This window comes from Macrosteles quadrilineatus, unplaced genomic scaffold, assembly GCF_028750875.1.
Source record: "Macrosteles quadrilineatus isolate MER2022 unplaced genomic scaffold, UCM_ALF_1.0 Scaffold_1__1_contigs__length_201487025, whole genome shotgun sequence".
NCBI classification, from domain to species: Eukaryota; Metazoa; Arthropoda; class Insecta; order Hemiptera; family Cicadellidae; genus Macrosteles; species Macrosteles quadrilineatus.
In genome coordinates this window covers 78,510,537-78,527,772 of record NW_026542594.1, presented here as the reverse complement: position 1 = coordinate 78,527,772, position 17,236 = coordinate 78,510,537, and the positions used below count along the sequence as shown (strand labels likewise).

The window sequence follows — 17,236 nt, the reverse complement described above, 5'->3', positions numbered from 1 at the left end:
TTTAATGTTATTTAAATAGGGAATAAATATGTCTTATTTATGGAAATATTTGAGTAAAAATGTAATCAGACAAGTTGAAATTCGCTTAGTCTGCAGGTTTGCTGCGGCGGGGGTATTTATTGTTTAGGTGTAGTGGTGGAACATTATGGCTATCATATATGTGCTATAGGCCTACTATAGCTTCAGTAAATTAAAAGAACCAAATTTTCTCAAACCGTGTCCTCTTCCATTGCAAACACAAAGCATTTGTATAACTGCAATAAGCATTTTATACTTATAAGCCAACCCCGTACGAAGGACGGGTATTTAGCTACTATAGCCTATGTATATTTTCTTGTTCAGAAACATATTCCCGGCTATAAGTTAAATACGTACCATTTATCATATTACCTAAAAGTTAGTAAAGTAGGCTACAAAAATTTAGATCTAACTTTGAATAGGCTAACTAATTTTTGTTTTCGGCAAAACTAAAATTTTTTTTCAAGTCATTAAGACATAAAAATCACATTCCCACGTAGAGAAATAAATTATTGAGTAGGCCTAAATAATTTGCCTACATTTTGTATCTTAGACTGTCTGTAAAAAGATTGATTTTTGAAAAAATGCTAAACTCAGGCCAGCTACCTACTGTACTTTTGAAAATTAAGTTGGTAGGCTATTACTAAACTTATACTACTTATATTACATTCAATTTTTTTTGCCTTGTAGGCCTATACCTAAATTAGACTATTTTCAGCACTTTTTACCTTTGACACTTTCAGGGGAAACAACTAAGTTATTTCAGCCTGAAAATCGTGTTTGAAGATTTCAAAAACCATTGGAGTTCATTAAGTTAACTTATTACCATAAGGTAAAACTTATTCCAAAATTTTGAAAAAATATTTTTTTTACATTTTGCAAAAAGTCTACCGAAAGGAATTCCTCTTATTTTATGTTACCAGTAAGTTATTCTGAATTTCCTTCTTTTAATCAACAAAACAAGTATAAATATGCCTAGGTTATCAACCAAGTAATCAAGTAATCAAGTAATTTATTGGTCATTAAATAATCATTGATTACAATAGACCTCGTCAGAGACACACATATAAAACAATAGCGATACATTGGGAACATGTTGATGAAGTCAACATCAGCAGTGTATCAACAGTGGTTTAGGCCCTGCAAATTGTCAAATTAAGCTAAACGACTCCGCAAAATGGTCAAAATTGCCAGGGCACCGAGCCATTTGGCATAAATCAGGTCAGGGCAGTCCTAGGGTTAAGGAAGTGAGAACGGAACAATGAGACTGACGTTAAACTCAGGACGTTGCTAGCCAAAGTGTAGGCCTAACAAAGGAATAAAAAAATCTAATACAAGTAACTTAGAGAGTGCAAGAAAATGCATTTAGCCTATCAGTCGTTAAATAATAATCGCGCTAAAAATAACTCACCCTACAGGCACGGTACGTCAAGTTTACGTGTGATATACCCATCTAGGGCTGAAGGTCAACATAATTTAGGTAATACCATGTAATACTTAGGCCTAGGCCTATTATCGAAACAATTTGTCAACAATTCAGTCAATGTTTTCAGATTGGCCTACCCTAAGTTGTTTATTAACTGTTCTAGGCTAACTTAATTGAAAGTGTCCGTGTAGTCCCATATTTTTTTTATCAACATGAAATTTTCCTATGACTGCTGAATTATTTAAATAGACCTCACATAACTTATTTAAGTTTAAAAAAATTTAAAGTTTAACTTACCTGACTCCGGTTCACTTGGGTCCTCTTGGAAATTGGTTAAATGCGGTGGCATTATAGCTATAGCTTGTGGCAGGTAATGAGTGAGTTTGATTTAACTTAACAGTCAAGCTAATAAGAATTTGTAGTATATTATTCTTATCTAACAAGTCATAATAACAAACAATACTATATCACTATAACCTATAAATGGACCACCTAACCACTGAGCTATGGATAGCCTAGGGTTCACTACGATACTCGGACAGAATACGATTGAATCGATCTATCGAGAGTCTGCAATTACACTATCGATATTGAATTGTGTACACTATCGATATCGGAAAATCGGATTCGAGTTTGTTGTTGGATCTGAGTCTGAGTATTGAGTTTTCAATTTCAATCGGATTCAAATCATCTACTCAATCCTCCTCTACAAACTAACTGTATGCCTAGCCTACGTACGTACAGTAGTTTATGCTGACTTTATGTAAACTCAAAATGTGCTACCGTCCGGTATCTAAGACAATAAAACAATAATAATTATTGTTTCAAATTACTGTACAAGAATATACAGATTTTTGTCTGCTGTGATTTTTTTAGGATTTGACAGGAGAAAATATTTGTATATTGGCTAGTACAGCATATTTTTTTCTCTAGCCCAGGATCCAGGGGGGGGGGCAAATGCCCCTGTACCTAGTGTTTTAAATTTTGAACAAAATGGTACAACTCCCATACCTGTAAAAGTTACAATTACTTTCCCATTTTATAACAAAAAATCAGATTTTTTAAAAAACAACCGGTTCTAATTAAATTTGGTCTGTTGTGGTCCTAAAAATATGAAAATAAGGTGTAGGCCTATAATAATTCTAAACAAAATAATACAACCCCCATTGTTGGTTTGAATTTTAATTTGTAATTGCTGTAACAGTTGCAGTTCAAGTAAAAAGCCTTTAGCACCATCTGTTCAATTCATGACAGTAGAACCTTGATAACAAGTCGACCTTGATAACAAGGGTTATTTTCAAATCCCCTTGAAATTATTTTACCCCTAATCATATGTTATTGCAAACCTCGATAAGAAGTCAACCTAGATAACAAGTCTTATTTTATAATCCTTATAAGAGTCTTGTTATCAAGGTTCTACTGTAAATTATAGCCTATACCGTAGATAAAATATACTCCCTTAGACTTGTGCTGCTTAGTTTAGTCTATGCCTATACACATATAATTCAAAGTCAAAATTAAGAGTCAAAATAATCCAATTATGATGAAATTTTTAACAAACGTGTAAAACAACGTTTGTTGTAGCGTTCCGTTCATGAACCAGCATGATCGGACTATGAGTAGAGGTAAAAATGGGGTTTCCTCATGTTTGACCTTATAAAAACTTCAAACATCTTTGTAAATAATTCATTGGATGTTAAAAAAAAAAAATTATCAACCTATATTGCAGATAGCTAAATGGTTACCAGTAAGTTGAAAAATAAAAAAACCTGAAAATAACTTGTTATTTTGACGAAGGTAATCAAGGCGAAGTGTGTTCTTCCCTGTATCTTATAACGCTATATCAGCAAACATACAAATTTTAAAACGAAAACAAATCTTACATTGATTGAAATGGGTGATGAGTATACTACTGTTCAGTAAAAGGCCAGCTGACCATATGAGCATAATCCCCACATGTCAACAACAATACAATAATAAAAATTTGAAAATGTAAACATTCCAAGGTAAACATTCTGGTTAAAAAAGTGCAATTTTTCTCTCTTGTAATATCGTTTCTTTGTGTAACATAATTCATTTCTCTCTCCTTTTATTTTGACTTATTTCATTTACCTTTTCCTTTTGTGTTCATTAAATAAACCTTTTTTAATTTAACTAAATTCTTTGTACCTACTGTGAGAACATTTGGACATTAATGAAACATATTATCTTCTCGACTAGAGCCAACATTCAACCAGATCTTCTTTCAAGACCTTAATAACGTCAAAGTGGTAACATAACTATAGTTCAGTGTTAAAAATTTATACCAAAAGTCCATTATTTTCTGTTGTCAAAATTAAATTAATAACCCATATACAGTCCACTTTATTAGTTCTACAATAACCTTTTGATTACGCTACATCTTTGGTCCTTCGAGCCGGATTGTTGATTAACCAACTGATTGAACTAATTATTTGGACTTTTGGTGAAGATTAAAGACGAACATAACCTCATAAACTCTCAATATTGTCGTTCACGCATATTTTGTACTCCCCCTCTACCTCTATCCCTCTCACTCTCTCGATCACATTATCCTAATAGGCCTACTCCAATGACTGAAAGACTCTGTGACATTATAGTCATTTTGTAAACATTGTACCAATCCTTTAGTGTTTATATTTTTTTGTTGATTGGTTCCGAGTTAAGGCCCACAAACTGTTTAATTGAACTAGCCTAATTCATTTTGTTTTGTGTAACGAAGTGAAATAACTTTTGTGTCTTGTGTATTTTGACTGTATTTGTGTTCAATGATGGCTCCTGTTAACCTAGCCCCGATTAAGGTTTCTACTTATAAAAGACTAACCAAACAATTCAAAGTTAGGCTTGGAAAAATTCAAGAAAATATAGATTCTATTAATGAAAGTGCTAAAGCAAACAACCTATCCTCTGTGCAAATAAAATCACTTCATAACTATTTAGATGAAATCAGGAAAAAGCGAGACGACTTTGAACTAAATTTCAGGCGCGTTTTAGAACATTGTTCTGACGAAGAACTCGATGGCATTATTCTAAATGATGATGAAAACACTATTGGTGAATTATGTATACATCTTTGTAGTACTATAGAGTCACTAATCCCTATTGACGAACCTCAATCTCCCCCTCAAGAAATGGTGAATGATTCCAACTGTAATTCTTTCATGCAACCTGTCCGCCTACCGCAACTTGACTTGAAAACCTTCTCGGGAAACTCAGCCGAGTGGATTAATTTCATCAATCTTTTTGATAGCGCTGTACACCTCAACACATCTCTGTCTCCAGTATCAAAATTTCAATACCTACTAAGCTGTCTAACTGAAGAACCTCTAAATTTAATTAAAAACTTAAACATCAGTGCATCTAACTACGAAATCGCATACAATTTGTTGTGCGATCGATACCACAATCACAGACGCTTAACTGCTTTACATTTAAATGCCATATTGGATCTTCCCATTGCTACATCTGAAAATACAAAATCAATACGTGAATTTCTAAATCATTTTCTGGAACATACACAATCACTTATTGCTTTAGAAAGTGACATCACTACAAATGACAATCCTTTGCTGTCAGCTCATTTGCTCCGTAGACTTGATAGAAATTTACGGCAAAAACTTGAACATTACCGCTCATTCAAATCATGTGAAACTGATTCGTTACCATCTGTGGACGAAATCATTAAATTTCTCAATGAAGAATGCTCAAACAGTGAAGATGCCAACCTACACTCTTCAACTTTTTGTCACAAGGCTCATTCAAAGCCTGCCCTCACATCTAGTAAAAATTACTCCAAACCAAGCACCCGCTATACTGCACTTGTAAGCTCGGGTGATCACTCCACTTCTGTAAAGACATTTCCATCATGCTTTGCCTGTCAACAAACCGATCACAAAATCTACATGTGTAAGGTTTTTGCTAAGAAATCTCCAAACGAGCGTTACAAACTTGTTAAGGAGCAAAATAAATGTATTTCATGTCTTGGCAATCACACACTCAAAGATTGTCGCTCAACAGGCACATGTCTTAAATGTAAACAAAAACACCACACCTTGTTGCACTTCGAAAATGTTGTGCAGCCTCCTCCTATAGCCAAACCCTCAAAACCTTCAACTGCTACACCTTCTGTAGTCGCTTCTGCTCAACCAGAAATGTCGCTCTCGATTTCTCAGCCTGCAACTACGGTATTTCTAGGCACCGCTCTCATTAAAATTACCGCTACTAATGGAATCTCTCATGTCTTTCGATGTCTGCTCGACAGTGGAAGTCAACTCAACTTCATGACGGAGAGGGCAGCACAGCTATTAAACGTCTCTCGTCACCGCTCTACTCACACAATCGTGGGAATCTCTGCATCGCAATCCTCGACAAAGGGACATGCACTCCTAGAACTATCCACACTAGGCAGTGAAGTAATTGCTTCAAATCAACCTTTCCATATTCTAGATAGAATTTCCGCTCCTTTGCCTCGTACTCAACTTTCTTTTGAGGTTTACAAACTGGTAAAACCTTTTGTCCTCGCAGATCCGACCTTTCATATTCCTCAGAATATTGACATTCTCATAGGAGGTGCTTTGTTTCCAGAACTTCTTACTCATCAATCCTACCCATTGGGCTCAAACACGATTGGGATTTGTGTTAATGGGCAATGCACCAACTTTGTCTAACTCTTCTCCCACCTCATGCCATTCGTCTCTACTATCCACTACGGACGAACTGCACAATACTCTACTTCGCTTTTGGCAACAAGAAGAGGTACCGCAGTGCAATCTTATCTCTGAAGACGATCGCATCGCTGAAGATCACTTCAAATCAACTCACTCTCGCTCTCCAGATGGAACATATGTTGTTCGACTCCCTTTCAAGGACCAACATCAACCACTGGGCACCTCAAAATCTGCTGCTGAACATAGACTTCACTCAATTGAACGAAAGTTTGAATCCAACTCTAATTTCAAGGAGTTGTATACACAGTTTATGACTGAATATGAACATCTCGGACACATGGTCAAAGCATCCCCTTCCGATCTTTCGCAGCCACACTACTATTTGCCTCATCACGGTGTACTGAAGGAAACCAGTAGTACAACCAAACTTCGTACAGTTTTTGATGGTAGTTGCAAAACCAGTACCGGTGTCTCACTAAATGATATTCTTTTAACCGGTCGCAAACTTCAAATTGACATTTGTGACATTTTGTTGAGTTTTCGTTCACATAATTATGTGTTCAGTTGCGATATAAGGAAAATGTATCGTTGCATTCAAGTTCATCCTGACGACCAGAAGTATCAGTTAATTTTATGGCGTGATCAAAAGACTCGAGAAATCTCCACATACAAATTAACGACAGTTACCTACGGTCTAAGCAGTTCACCTTTCCATGCCATCAGAACGTTACATCAACTTGCTGACGACGAAGGAAAGTCCTTCCCAGCAGCAGCCAAAGTTTTACGGGATAATACGTATGTGGATGACGTCATCTGTGGAGCTCATACTCTCAACGAAGCTAAAGAACTACGAGATCAGCTGATTGAACTTCTTGCACGTGGTGGTTTTGAGCTAAGAAAATGGACATCCAATTGCCCAGAAATACTCCAAGATTTGCCTCAAGATCATCTAGAAACACCAGTCTTTTTGGAAGCCACTAATCACCCTCATTTTGCCATTCTTGGACTACATTGGTCACCCATTTCAGATTGTTTCACTTACAACTTAAGTCTCCCTGATGGTCCTCCTACAAAACGATCAGTGCTGAGCATTATAGCACGCATTTTCGACCCTGCCGGATTTTTGTCACCCGTGACCATGTGGGCAAAAACCCTCATGCAAATACTCTGGTCACAGGGTATCCAATGGGATGACACTCTTCCAAATGAACTTGCCGAAAAATGGCACATTTTCGTTGATGAAACCTCTCTCCTTTCAAGTATTAAGATCCCTCGCTCGTTCCATTTCACTACCACATGTTCCTTACAACTCCATGGATTTTCAGATGCCTCCGAAGTAGGATACTCAGCAGTCTTATACTTCCGCTGTGAGTTTTCAACTGGAGAAATCATCACTCGTCAGATTCTCGCAAAAACACGTGTAGCTCCTTTGAAACGTGTTACTCTACCCCGCTTGGAACTATGTGGTGCACACTTACTTGCAAAACTCACAACTTACTGTTGTACAATTTTCAAAGAAAAGATTGACCTTTCTCAAACTACATTGTGGTGTGATTCATCAGTAACCCTCACTTGGTTACACACCCCCTCATATCGACTTAAAACGTATGTTGCCAACAGAGTTGCTCAAGTCCAAGAATTGATCCCCTCTCACTCCTGGCGCTACGTTCCCTCAACAGACAAATCAGAAAATCAGAAATCAGAAAATCTTTACAACCCCGCTGATTGTGCGCCACGTGGTTTGCTTCCCGCTCAACTCATTGATCATCCTCTATGGTGGAATGGCCCTCCATGGTTAACTCTTTCAGATGATCATTGGCCATCTAATCGCTTCGTTCCCATCAACTTGCAAGACACTCAAGAATGTAAAACAACTCCTCTAAATGTCCTAGTTTCAACCCAACCTCCAGAATGGGATCTTCTCTCCAAGTACTCATCGTGGTCCAAACTACTTAGAGTAACAAGCTATGTCTTGCGGTTTATCCACAATGCACGTAGCTCTGACCGAAGACATGGACATCTCACCGTCTCTGAACTTAAGAACTCAGAGCGTACCATCATCAAGTGTGTACAAGCTACATGTTTTACGAATGAATTGACTCTACTTCACAAAAACAAACCCAGTACCTCTAATCTTCAACGTTTAGACCCTTTTCTGGATGCTTCCGGCACAATTCGTGTGGGAGGCCGGCTTAAGAAGCTATCGCTGAAATTCAACGTCAAACACCCAATAGTACTTCCAAAGAAGCACCATATCGTTGATCTTCTCATAGACTTTGTCCACACTACTCACTTACATTCCGGACCACAACTGACCCAAGCAATCCTTTGCCAAAACTATTGGATTCTTTCGGCTCGTCGAGTCATACGGACACGTATTCATAAATGTGTAAAATGTTTCAAAGTGAAACCAAAGAACATCACTCCACTCATGGGAGATCTTCCTACCGCAAGAGTAACTCCAGCTCGACCATTCACTACCAGTGGCGTTGACTATTGTGGCCCTTTTGACATGAAAGTTGTCAATCTCCGCGGAATGCGTCATATCAAAACCTACATCTGTGTTTTTGTTTGTTTTGTGACAAAGGCAGTGCACTTAGAAGTTGTAGAAGATTTAACAACTGAGGGATTCATCGCTGCACTCACACGATTCATCTCCCGAAGAGGATTCTGTAAAGATATCTATTCCGACTGTGACACGAACTTCGTAGGCGCTCATTCTGCACTGCGTCGAACAATCAAAAACACCCTGCGCTTTAAAGAATCTGAAGAACAACTATTGCATTTCACTTCATCCAGGAAAATAAATTTCCATTTCAATCCTCCTGCTTCGCCCCATCAAGGTGGTCTATGGGAAGCAGCAGTGAAAAGTGTCAAATACCATCTGCGCCGTGTCATGGGTGAACACATTCTTACTCTCCTAGAATTCATGACTCTGACTACACAAATAGAGGCAATCCTCAATTCCCGTCCTTTGACACCATTATCTAACGACCCTAATGACTGTTCAGCACTCACTCCAGGACATTTCCTCATAGGATCTCTGCTGGCATCAATTCCAGAAGAAGACCATGCTGATATTCCACTAACTCGGCTCAAAAGATGGCACCTAGTACAAGCTCTCCACCGAAGGATTTGGAAGCGCTGGCAACTAGAGTACCTTCATACACTCCAGCAACGATCCAAGTGGACTCATAAGACAGAAAACATAAAAGTTAGAGATCTAGTCTTGATCCACTCTTCATCGCCTCCTTTGTCCTGGCCCCTTGCCCGTGTCACACAGTTGCATCCTGGCACAGATGGACAAGTCAGGGTTGTTGATCTGAAGACTCAACACGGTTACCTTACTAGACCAGTTGTTAAAGTGTTCCCTCAAAACTAAGCCATACAACTTAGAAAGACCTGTAAATAGCTGTAAATAATATTCTTCAGTGCTCCGTTTTTTACACAATTTGGTGTTCATTGTTATAAAACTATCGTTTTATGGAGGCCGGTATGTTCAGTAAAAGGCCAGCTGACCATATGAGCATAATCCCCACATGTCAACAACAATACAATAATAAAAATTTGAAAATGTAAACATTCCAAGGTAAACATTCTGGTTAAAAAAGTGCAATTTTTCTCTCTTGTAATATCGTTTCTTTGTGTAACATAATTCATTTCTCTCTCCTTTTATTTTGACTTATTTCATTTACCTTTTCCTTTTGTGTTCATTAAATAAACCTTTTTTAATTTGACTAAATTCTGTGTACCTACTGTGAGAACATTTGGACATTAATGAAACATATTATCTTCTCGACTAGAGCCAACATTCAACCAGATCTTCTTTCAAGACCTTAATAACGTCAAAGTGGTAACATAACTATAGTTCAGTGTTAAAAATTTATACCAAAAGTCCATTATTTTCTGTTGTCAAAATTAAATTAATAACCCATATACAGTCCACTTTATTAGTTCTACAATAACCTTTTGATTACGCTACAACTACACTTTTCAGTACCTACCAAGCTTACATGGCAATTAAATATTCTTTAAAGATTTTATTGAAGGAAAGACTTATTTCAAATAATTATATTCCCACTTGATGTGAACAATTTAAGTTTTGTTGACTGGATAGGCCTACTATGATTAGTGCACTTTATAATCGAGCTTCAACTTTATACTTGACTGTGTGGTAATTTATAATAGAATATATATAAAAGATAAATAAAATATATAACTAAGATGTTTTTGTAAATAATTTAAATTATATATAGTTAACACAAAACAATAAGAGAGTATTTTAGTATTTGTTTTGATAGAAGAAGTAAAATGTCAATTGGGTTATCCCAATCGAGAGGGCTCTCAATTAATTATTTAGTTTTTATTATTATATAAAATTGTTTTTCTATCATTTGTGTTCACTTATTTACATTTTAAGTTTTTCTATAACCTCTACAGAGAGGACAAGAACACAAGAATGCAATACAAGAATACAAGAGTACTTTATTTTACAATTTTTAAGATTGAATAAGGCATCAATACAATATGTTATCGATTAAAAATCTTTGTTGATTGGAATCCTTGCAGTAGAAAGATGATTTAACTTGTAACGTAGTCACTCTAGTTGCTGCCAAGACAATTATTCATCAATGCTGTAGAAAGGTCTAAGTAACAGCCCCTGTGATGTTCCTTCTTCAGTCTTCTAGAACAGAGAAACTTTACATGTTATTTAAATAAGGAGGCTAGTGTAGGATGAATGAACAATAAATTCTCCTCGGCTAGAATGCAATGTTAAAACTTTAACGTGTCTATTTGGGTTGAATGGAGCATGTTCTCGAGAAATTAACATTTGCAGACAAACTAATGCTAAAATTCATTGAACATCCACAACATTTTATTCACTTGTATTTAAGTACGAGTTAGATAGCAGTAATATAAATTAACATAATTTAATTGAGCGGAGCGAGCGAAGCGAGCGAAGCTCTTTGAGATCGGACCTTATGCAAACTATGTAATCAATTAACTCAATAACGGCTGAACATATTGAATCCAAACTTACCAGGGGTATTTCGACAAATATTTTTGATGTTTCGAAACAAACAAATTTCAATTTGATAATACTTGTACAATTTAAGACTGACATAAAATTTGCAATGTTTAACATGAGTCTTATGAGTTGCCATGATGGTTACGAGATAACAACGTAGATGTAAACAAAGAATCATAGCGTATGCGACTCGACATTCTGTACCCACGGGCACCTCAGCTTGCACATGGACATATGGCCTATTTACAAAAGACAGTAGAAAAGAAAAGGAGTCCGATGAATACCATTAAGCGTTGATTAACAATACACTGATTCGCATAATTTCTGGCGGCCTTACTGAATTATTCCAAGCAAATTATTTCTTTTAATTAGTTTTGTGGTAAATATTAGTTCAGAGTGTGGTAACTTTTTATGACGATTAGATTAAGGTATCTGTTATCCTAAAATGCTATGGGAAGGGAGGGAAACAGGTCCGCGACGTAGGAAGTCGTGAAGGAAGCAGTAAAGATGAGCCGTCCGGAGTGTGGGAACTGTTTATGACGATTAGATTAAGGTATCTACAATCCTAAAATGCTATGGGAAGGGAGGGAAACAGGTCCGCGACGTAGGAAATGGCGAAGGAAGTAATAAGGTGAGTAGTCCGGAGTGTGGGAAATGTTTATGACGATTAGATTAAGGTATCTACAATCCTAAAATGCTATGGGAAGGGAGAAAAACAGGTCCGCGACGTAGGAAGTGGTGATGGAAGTAGTAAAGGTGAGTAGTCCGGAGTGTGGGAACTATTAATGATGATTAGATTAAGGTATCTGTTATCCTAAAATGCTATTGGAAGGGAGGAAAACAGGTCCGCGGTGTAGGAAGTGGTGAAGGAAGTAGTAAAGGCGAGTAGTCCGGAGTGTGGGAACTATTAATGACGATTAGATTAAGGTATCTGTTATCCTAAAATGCTATGGGAAGGGAGGGAAATAGGTCCGCGACGTAGGAAGTGGTGAAGGAAGTAGTAGAGGTGAGTAGTCCGGAGTGTGGGAACTGTTTATGACGATTAGATTAAGGTATCTACAATCTTAAAATGCTATGGGAAGGGAGGGAAACAGGTCCGCGACGTAGGAAGTGGTGAAGGAAGTAGTAGAGGTGAGTAGTCCGGAGTGTGGGAACTGTTTATGACGATTAGATTAAGGTATCTACAATCCTAAAATGTTTATATTTAATATATTTAACTATACTTGTTAACTTGTGTTGTCCAATTTATAACTTATAAGTGTGGAAATAATTTTCTCTGTGCAGATACAGTTACAATTACACATGCCAATGTTATGTTTACTTTCCGTAATTACACATGCCAATGTTGTAAATATATGTTCAGTAATGTATGTCTGTTTATTTAAATGTATATATTTTTTATTTCAAAGTCTGACGCCATCAATCCCTTTTGGGTAAAAGATGAAGATAATAAGGCAATAATTACAAAAAGTAGAGCCTAGACTGCTTGGCTTGTACGGGAGTCCAGTTATAAAATAAGTGTGATATAATATTCCTATTTTTTTCCGTAATACTATAAGATGAATTATTACAGCTAACAGAATAGCATGTTGGCATTTTTATGTTGGGTTGAAAATGTAGTACAACCCAATAAATAGGCTTTAGTATACATCAACACAGTGCAGGTTCTCAAATTAAATTGCCATAGCCTAATATAAAAACGTCTTTTATATTTTTGATTTTAATAATTTTGTTGTACAGTAGGTTATTATGCATATACAGTATTTTACTTAATCATGCTGTAATTTAGCATGAGGAATAAATATATTTTGGTTTAATTCATCAATTCTCTATCCAGTGCCGTCTTTAAAATCTAATCTATTTATTGAGTACAGTATGCCTATATTTTGGCAATGGGGCGGAGCTAGCGCAAACGTCACCAATTCAATGCCACAAGCGTTGCGGCAACCACCATCTTTTTCAGGGTATCATCAGCTCGTGAAATTAGCCACGCCTTATTTCCTGTGGTGACCATTGACTATGGTATTGCTATATATAGTCACCTTCTTCTGTCATTCTGTTCGCTGAGCAAAGTTTACTAATTGGCTAAATGTTTTAGTTGGAGAAAATGAGAAGGAAGCCTATAGGCCTATTACATAAATGGGAGCTAAACAAACATTAGGATATTGACAAAATATTACTTATCTTTATGCTATTACAAACACACAGTTTTCCTATTACTCATATATACAATTAAAAATCAATGACCTAATAGAAACAGCTGACTGGATTCATATTTCCTTCAACTCTTCCAACCAACCACGAGAATTCAATTGGATTGTTGCTATTGTGACGTCATCATGTATTCAATTTGAATCATGAAAACAAATTAAAGTTATTTGTTTATATCAAAGCTTGCTTACTCCGCTCAATTGGCGGACCTGAGGCCGCATGCCTAGTTAAAATGTACCTTTTGACCAGATTAATTTCTACCTCAAATCATGGTTTTCTCAGTACCTAATTAACAGTTTCAACTTCATTTTTTTATGAACAACGACAGCTTATGGTTTACAAAAAATATAACCCATACCTATTTTAAAATCAAGACTAATGCAGGTTTATTTTAGCAACAGCAATGGTTTATCTGTATTAGGCTTTTAGCAACAGCAATGGTTTATCTGTATTAGGCCTAAGCCTAATTTTAATTTTAAATAGTGGCAGATGCTTTTATTTATGATCACATTACCTTAATCAAATATATTTGCATGAAATTTGTTAAAGCTTATATGCCTATTCTACCAATTTTGCTGTCCCGTTATATCTTTCCAACTAAATTAATTCTCAATTTTTCCCACATTAAAATACTATAATGCAGTGGGCGGTTCCAAGGGGTGAAGGGCTATAGAAGCAAGAGCCCTCCCCATTAGAATCTGACTCTGGAAATATAAGTTTAAACATAAATTTTGTCATAAATAGGTGACAGAGGTTTTGGAACACAGTTCTAGACGTAAACACAGTTAAAAAAATAAAAATAGCAGATTTTCTTAAGGGGAACCCATGAAACCCCCTCCTAATGTTAATCACCCCTGTTAGCCCTTCACAACGTTCTAATCTAGAACCACCACTAATATGACAACCCCTACATGGGATCAGAGGCTGTATAGAAAATGTTACTACTATAAATAAACAATTTAAACAAATAAATGTCTTACCTGTTCACCGCTGGATTTATTTATTACGTAATAGAGAGATCTGTGACCACACTCCAATGCATTTTACGAATGTTGGTTAGAGGTACGCAAACTTGAAATCTGACTAGGCCTAGAGTCGGTTGATCAGGGTATGAACCTGCAAAAACGTTAAAAAGCATTAAGTCAATCAATTTTAAAACATCAATCTACAATTCCAAAGAGAAAAGCTAAGATATTATCGATGGAATAACTTATTAAGTTACTTACGGTATTACATAATGGAATAAACTTATTACATAATATAGCCTAAGCTATCGAATAAACTTAAAATATAGTAAGTTTAATCAATAGCCCATTAAGTTATGTAGGCCTATAAGTTATTGAATTTCAATATTGATTTTACATGTTAGCTTATGAGGATTCTTAAGTAGATTATCACCATTACAGGTAACTTGTATATGGTAGGTATATATAACTTAGTCAATGTTATCGCCCACCAATCTATAACATGGGCTGTAGCTTTAAAATGAACTTAACTTAACTTAGGTTAGCCTAAGTAGCTAACAAAACTTACAAAAAAAGGATACAATTACAAATTGAGGTCCAAGTGTAAATTTATTTGTTTAAAAACAATTACTAGATATAGCCTACTTATCAACTCTTGTGTATACAATTTACATACAGTAGGCCTTGTTTATAATTATCTTTAACTACCGTACCGGTAACTTAAAAAGCTAAGCCACAGCGAAATGTTAGGGTACTTTGGTATTATGCGGAGGCCAATTATTTTAGAGAGATTTTTTACTGGAGAGTCCAAAAATAACTACATACTGTAATAGGAAAAAACCTGCTTTAATTGACTGACTGTCCAAATTTGACATGATTACAATTAGCGGCCTTTGAGTTCTGTCTCCCAGAAAAAAAGGCAGCGATGTCGGGGAGGATTGAGTTAAATGCGTCGCTGCCGCTATACTCCGCCAAGTAACTTAGGTATACAGCACGCTGCGTCATGTTAGGTTGGATTATCAAATATGTTTATACAACTTTCCCCGTTTCGTTATGAATTGAACTATACCAATTGAGTCATAACTTACTTTCGCCCGCCAAATACCCCAGATACAGGTGGTAACAGGTGATGCATGCTCCGGTCAATGACCTGGCTAAGTACTTGAGGGGATATGGCGTGCAAAAGTAATTTATGACTCATCTGGTATTGTAAGAAAACCCAACCTAACATAACTGCGCTGTGTAAGGGTGGCCTCCGGATAATACCAAAGTACCGTACCCAAGTTAACCCCACAGCACGTGTAACTTATACGAGTCTTCTTGAAAAGCATAAGTAACTTAAATAAATAAGTTATTTAAGTCATATCAAGTGAAAACTTCTAATGATTGGCCTACGATAGAAATATCAAACTAAATTTTCATCTGATAGCAAGTTAGGCCTATAGGTTAGGCCTAGGCTATAAGTTAGGTTCTATACAGACTTGTAAGTATTATATTGTCTGTGCTTGTAGGCTACCTATCAATTCAATCGCTCTAACAACTGCAAAAAATTGCAACTAACCAGCATCTTAGGAAGCGACTTAAGCTTTCATAACTTTAATGTTCTTAAGAAACCAATTAACTCTTACTGATAATCATAAAAATGGTTTCAAACTTCATCAAGTCCCTAAAACCTTATTAGGTACAATTACCTTACCGCCACCCCTCAGAATCTTCTGAAACACGTTCGCTGCGGGTGGGTCAGTACTGACCCACGGCGATCGAATCGCTCATGCTGCCGGGTCAGTACTAACCCACACTGCAGTGAATCAATATGTTGCTCAGTGCTAGCCTAGCGTCAGTCGAAGGTGGACCTACACCACGTTAGCGTGTAGTGTGTGACTTGCTTTGTTTACCGTTGAGTTGGTTCCCGCGTCTCGCTCCCACCGTGGCGGCTGGGTCGGTACTGACCCACATTACTGAGAACGCCCCTCGCTTTACTACATTTTTGTGCTTTATGACGTCATATTCAATTTCAATTATTTTTTAAACTATTTTATTTTAATAATATTAACATTTCATATCTTTTATATCTCTCATTTTTGTTTACTATTCAAATTTTTTATACTCCGGTTCTTGATGGGTCAGCACTGACCCATGTATATGACGTCACATTATGAAGTCATAATCAATTCCAATCAATTGATATACTATTTTATGTTGGTTATTTTATCATAATGACTATATATATCTTTAGAACATATATTTTTAGTGACATATATAATGTATTTAGTGACATTTCCATTTTTTTCTGACTCTGGCTCCTGATGGGTCAGTACTGACCCATTATTATGACGTCACTTTTTGACGTCATATTCACTTCCGATCGTATTATATAATATTGTATTTCAATAAGGACACAAAAAGGAATGTTATACAACAATAAAGTTTTTTAGTAATACGATTCGATTTTATAATTTCCTTTAGCAGTGAACGTGTTAATACTTTGTAGGCTTAGAGGTTAATAATCTAATCTATTTAATTTTAGTCAATTATCAAATCAAGGAGACAATAACATGAATGGATTTATTAGGTAATAGCCACGAATAATTTTAAGTATTCGTGGTAATAACATATTTCTACCAGTACTTCTCGTGGAAAAAGCAAATCCATTTGATCTTGATGACAAACATAAGTTACCTAATTGGTCAAATTCTTCCTTTGACCTTACATAGCTCGAAATTTCCTTGACGTATAACAGTTTAAATCTGTTAAGCTTCCATCTCTTTTAAAAAATTAATTCCATTTTAAAATCTAATTTACGTGTATCGTGTACCTGGCCACCTCCAACAACTATTAACTAAGTCACACAAGACAATGTCAACAATAAACATAAACAACACGTAAACGTAAACAAACATAG

General features: G+C 36.2%; 2 protein-coding genes across 2 annotated transcripts in view; one reads left to right on the top strand and one right to left on the bottom strand.

The window, feature by feature from the left end:
• LOC128998181 (another transcription unit protein) overlaps window positions 1–1,968 on the bottom strand; it is a 111,414-nt gene extending 109,446 nt beyond the window's left edge. Inside the window, exon 1 of the mRNA XM_054424200.1 lies at window positions 1,742–1,968. Within this exon, the coding sequence (XP_054280175.1) occupies window positions 1,742–1,793 (52 nt within the window). The 5' untranslated portion in view covers window positions 1,794–1,968. The remainder of the gene's footprint in view (window positions 1–1,741) is intronic.
• A 4,135-nt stretch (window positions 1,969–6,103) lies between these two features.
• Window positions 6,104–9,511, top strand: LOC128998172 (uncharacterized). The gene has a single exon (XM_054424189.1). It carries the CDS (start codon window positions 6,104–6,106, stop codon window positions 9,509–9,511), a length of 3,408 nt encoding a protein of 1,135 aa, XP_054280164.1.
• Window positions 9,512–17,236: the final 7,725 nt, after the last annotated feature.

Bases quoted from the DNA above. Each gene is read 5' to 3' on its own strand.
- LOC128998172 (XM_054424189.1), top strand. From the start codon at position 6,104: ATGGGCAATGCACCAACTTTGTCTAACTCTTCTCCCACCTCATGCCAT.